At 35.5% G+C, this 5,511-nt stretch overlaps 1 protein-coding gene across 1 annotated transcript; it reads left to right on the top strand.

The window, feature by feature from the left end:
• Positions 1-479: 479 nt before the first annotated feature.
• Positions 480-872, top strand: LOC145012416 (protein S40-3-like). Its single transcript, XM_078971226.1, has one exon. It carries the CDS (start codon positions 480-482, stop codon positions 870-872), a length of 393 nt encoding a protein of 130 aa, XP_078827352.1.
• The last annotated feature ends 4,639 nt before the right edge of the window (positions 873-5,511 follow it).

Here is a 5,511-nt window from a genome sequence, read left to right as displayed (position 1 = left end):
TATATATATATATATATATATATATATATATATATATATATATATATATATATATATATATATATATATATATATATATATATATATATATATATATATATACACTTCGTATTTATAACCAAAACTAAAACTACGTGAGTGTTTGATACAAATAAAATCGCACTCGAAATCGAAAATAACCTTATTTTTAGTTTAGTTGTTACTTAGTAAATAAAAAATAAAATTATTTACTTTAATTTTCAATAATCATATAATATTCTTATGAATATCCCAAAAATTTATATAGTGGGAAAAAATAAGTTTCATTTAACAAGATTATAAGAAAGCCGGGGCCACACTCAAACTCATACAACGAGAAGCAGTGGAGTAACCTCCACGGTTCAGATTCCCCTCCCACTTCCCCTATAAATTCCAATTCGCTCCCCATCCATTCATTCCCATTCAATCAAACCGCACGTTCGATTCCTTCTCTTCTTCACATGGCCGACGAATTCCAAGAATCAGATCTCTTCTTCGAAACAAATGCTGCCGGAATTTCAATAAAAGGACTCGATGATACCAATATTTACAACACTCACCAACACTCGAAATTCTCCGATTTCAACAAATCCAAGAGGAAAAAGAAACAACCTGTAGAGAAGATGAAGAACAAATCGGTTCCCGTGAATATTCCCGAGAATTTCTCCGGAAGATCACGGTCGTTTCAGTGCTACGAAGAGGAAGGAGAGATAGTGCCGCCGCATGAGATCGTAAGTCGGCGGCGATTCGCCGGAGAAATGGCTTGCTCCGGAGATGGCCGGAGATTGAAAGGAAGGGAATTAAATGAAGTTAGAAATTCAATTCTTAGAATGACGGGATTCTTGGAAACGTGATGGAGGGGGGAAATTTGTCAAATTAAGAACAGGTTTTATATAATTAGGGGAGACTGAGAGACTGGAGAGTGAATTCATGTTTTTGGAAATTAAAATATTTCCCATTAAATTTTTTATAATCAAATTCAAATTAATTCTTGAAATTAACACATTTGTTCAAAAATTTTAGTTTTTAACAAATGGTCAATAAATTAATTGTACGTGATGATATATTATAAGATCATAACCTAAAAACAATTATCGTTTGTGCTTAGATGCATTAGGAGAGAAAATTGAGAAATTTGAATTAACTAATTTTTTTAATAACTATGATTCTATTTTTAACTGGTATCGCTAAAATCTTAAAATAATAAGAATTAGCTATGATTTAACCAATGGTTTATAAGCAATAAAAACTTAAAAAATATTAAAATTAAAGATGTTGGATTCTTAGGTCACGTTTGTTTGGCATGATTCTTATGGAATTAAAAGGAATTGCAAACTAAAACTGATCGTGTTTAGCTTATCGAATGAATGGAATTAAATTTTAATAATAACAATTTCATTCCTTATTTGAAAGGTCTCTAATTTTTCGTTCAACAAGATTCAATTCATTATCTTTGTTTCAATTGTCCTCTTATTATCTGAAATAAAAAAAAAAAAATCACTCTTTGATTTTCATATTTTTTCTACGATTACATTTTCATTTGATTATACATCTCTTCATTTGCATTTTCCAAACAATTACATTTATCATTGCTGCTGTTCCACCATATTTTTTGTGGTTCATCAGTGTTCTTGTTAGTTGTTGTATCGTCTCAATTTACAATTAAGTCTCTCAAATCGTTCTATTTTTCGAATCTATTCTATCTAAGTTGCTTGTACATTTAGATTCCAATGCTTTTAACAACTTTCATTCCTTTCAAAAACATTATGCGAAACAAACATACCCTTAGTCTTAAGTGAAAAATTTAGGTTGCAAGAAGGTCCATAACATATAGACTTTTTCAATACCCACTCATGAATTTTATAACTATTTGTAGTTTCAAACTTATGCTGGTTTGGCATTTTGATTCTTTTCTTATAGGATTTTCGTATTTCTTCTCATCTATGAATACAAACTAAAATATTTGGGACGTTCACAAAAAATAATCAATTCTTTTTTAGTATATCATAAAATATCCTAGTTATTTGCATTTTACAAAAAGGGAGAATTTCGTATATGCCCTCGGTAAACGTCTGAATATCGTATTTGCCAAGCCTAAACTATAAATATCGTATTTGCCATTCTTAAGCATTTAAAATATCGGATTTGCCCAAATATATATTTTTAATAGTTTTTAACATTTAATAATTATTTTTTTATATTTTAAAATCATTAAAACTAAAATAAAAACTAGATTGACTATATTACCCTTACCCTCTAAAATGGCATCTGGCAGTCTTCCTCACGATCATAACTTTCTAGCCTCCTTCTTGCCCTATCGCCATTTTCCTTCTCCCAATCGAGTATAAACTGCAGATAATTGTAATTCCGTAATCCTCCTTCTTGCCATTTCTCAATCTTCGATTTCTCTCTGATATTAGATGAAGATTATACTACGAATTGAAGAAGACCAAATTGAGCGTATCCTTTACCTGTTATGATGAATTCTTAACACAATCCTCTTCTTAACCTCTCTGCATCCTTTACCTGTTATGATGAATTCTTAACACAATCCTCTTCTTAACCTCTCTGCGCCTTTTTATTTCCTTTTATCCATATTTCTTTTGCAATTAGCTACAAACATCAATTTTATGGTTTTCTTTGTGAACTAATATGCAATACTCATACAACAGAGCTTACAATAACATTGTGGTTCAAATGTCAAAGATTGTTATTGTTTTTTACTGGAGAATGCGAGATTAGAACTAATGCTAAGTTGATAAGCTATTTTCTTTTTACCTGTATGATGAATCTTAGTTGGTGGCATTGATGAAGTTATATCAAGTTTTATGAACACTAACTATTTGAAAAAATTCCTCAAAGAGCAACACAAATATCAATACATTCAATTTACATTAGAGATGTTTTTTCTGTTTTGATTACAGCTTGTTAGCTCAAATCATAATTATGAATTGAATGTGTTTTTTAGATATGAAAAGAATGAAAAAATTGGGATATGAAAGAGCCAACAAGATCGGTGTTGGTGTAGTGACTCCAATTGGATGGATCTGATATCGAATTCTTTTCCATGAACAAGTTAGAGCATTACAAAAGTCTCTAATGGTTCGTTTGTTTATTAATGATATCAAATTCTTCAATAAGAAAATACTTAGTTGCAATTTTTTTTTATTAATACAGACCATAAATCTTTAAATCAACCATAGTGGAAAAAAAAAGAATCGTGAGGAAAAAACAATCTTTAAATCTGTAACACCGAAAATTTAAAACCAATTTTTCATTTTTATATAAAACATAATTCCATTAATATTCATAAAACAACCATTTAATTGTTCAACAAAACGGTACAAAATCCCAAGATCGACATGTCAAACTCCAAACGTGTGTGTACGGATCAAGCCGGCGCCTTCCCGCGGTCGTCACTAGTACCTGAAACAAATAACATCAACACTGTAAGCACAAGGCTTAGTGAGTTCCCCAAAATACCACATATAACACATATTTGCCACTCTAGGCTATAACTCTGTGGGTCCGTGCACCCAAACTCTGTGAACCCTCAGGTTCTAACTCTGTGAACCCTCAGGTTCTAACTCTGTGAACCTTCCGGTTCTAACTCTGTAATCATGCACAGCATCAATCACATAGAAGTAATGCAGTACAACACATAACATACATAGCATACAAATACTCTATCACATAACTCTGGTTACCTACTCAAGGTAAGGTATAGTGAGAAGACTCACCTCGTGTGTTTCGGTAAATCGTAACCCTGAAATCGCTAACACTCGATCCGCCGAGCTGTAGCCCCCCCCCCCCCCCCCCTATAGCACAATACATCTCTAATTAACACTTTCCCAACTAGGGTTGACCACACTATAACAAGTCACTCTTGGTCAACGCTGGTCAACGGTCAATGGTCGACTTTGACCGGACTCGGCGAGTGCACTATGGCGACTCGGCGAGTCTGTGCGCATGCACCAATTTCCCTGGGACCCTCCCTTGACACGTCGAGCATCTCCCCCAACTCGACGAGCTCCACCTGGCACGAGTGGTGGGGCCACCACGACTCAACTCACCGAGTCTCAAGAACAACTCGGCGAGTCCAGTTTGACTCGGTCCACCTGACCTTCCTGTCTCTCCCTTGACTCAATGAGTTCGCCTTTCCTAACTCGGCGAGGGCACCCGCTGAGTGGTCGGGCAACATTCATGCTACTCGCCGAGTCTGTTCTTCGGACTCGGCGAGTCCGTGCCATGCACTGACTCAATCTTGCTCTAAAGGTCAGATCCGGTCCATTAATCCATAGATCCAGTCCCTCCATGCTTATTTAGCACGTAAAGTCACAATCTTGATGCATAAATAACCTCTACATGGCCACAAATGATGTTTTTGACTCAAATACTTCAACACAAGGTCAAGGGCTTCATTTCCACCCATAAAGCTTGATGAGTGAGGCCCTCTGGACCTCTATGGATCCAGATCCATGGTTCAACTCAAAGAGGGAACCAAAGGGGCACCAAATCACCCCATAAATGACCACATTAGACCCTAAATTGCATCAAGCTTCACCAAACAGAGAATGGTCCGAAAATAATACCTCTAGAGTGATGATCCAAGCTCCAAACCCACGAAATAGCAGCCTCCTTTGCTTCCTCTTGCCTAGGGCCTCCTTCTTCTTGCTACACAACACACCCAAGATCAAGATTGGCTCTCTTCCCTTCACAAAACGCTCAAGAACTCTAGGGACACTCTCTGGGGGTTGGGTGAGCACAAATGACGGCCATAAGGCCCTTTAAATAGGCCTCAAACCCGGAGATTTAGGGTTTCATTACCCAGCACAGACTCGCCGAGTCCATATCCTGGACTCGCCGAGTCCAGGCGCGCTCCATTGCCCAAACTCGCGTCCCTACTCGGCGAGTCTGAGCTCCAACTCGCCGAGTCCCCTCTCACAAAACAACAAAAATTAGATTTACAAGATACCTGGTAAAATCCGAATGTTACAAAATCAACCAGGGTGGAAAAAACCATTTAACAGCACAGAAAAACAATCGTGAGGAGATATAGTCAAGTAAAGACAATGGGATGCCTCCTTGGAGAGCCAACACAAACAAAAGACCTGTAAATGCATTCATGAGATTTAGAAGGTAAGGGTATTATTGTCTATTTAGTTATACTTTCAATTTTAATGATTTTAAATTTTAAAAAAGGATTATTAAATAATAAAAAATACTTAAAAAATAGATTTGGGCAAATCCAATATTCTAAAACATTAAGAAGGACAAATATGATATTTAAAGTTTAGGTCGGACAAATACGATATTTAGACGTTTAATAAGGGTATATATGGAATTCTCCCTTACAAAAATGATAAGTGACTCCTGAATAGGTAATTTCAAACACAAAAAAAGTTTGATCTTACACGTTTATGTGGTCATACATGTGATACCCACAGACCCCGACAGAGTATTCCAAAATCTGTAAAAAATTTCGACAAAACA

The sequence above is a fragment of the Lactuca saligna genome, chromosome 1 (genome assembly GCF_052625555.1).
Source record: "Lactuca saligna cultivar CGN05327 chromosome 1, ASM5262555v1, whole genome shotgun sequence".
Classification (NCBI taxonomy): Eukaryota; Viridiplantae; Streptophyta; class Magnoliopsida; order Asterales; family Asteraceae; genus Lactuca; species Lactuca saligna.
Note: the sequence above shows the minus strand (reverse complement) of the source record. Positions and strands in the feature narration are given on the sequence as shown.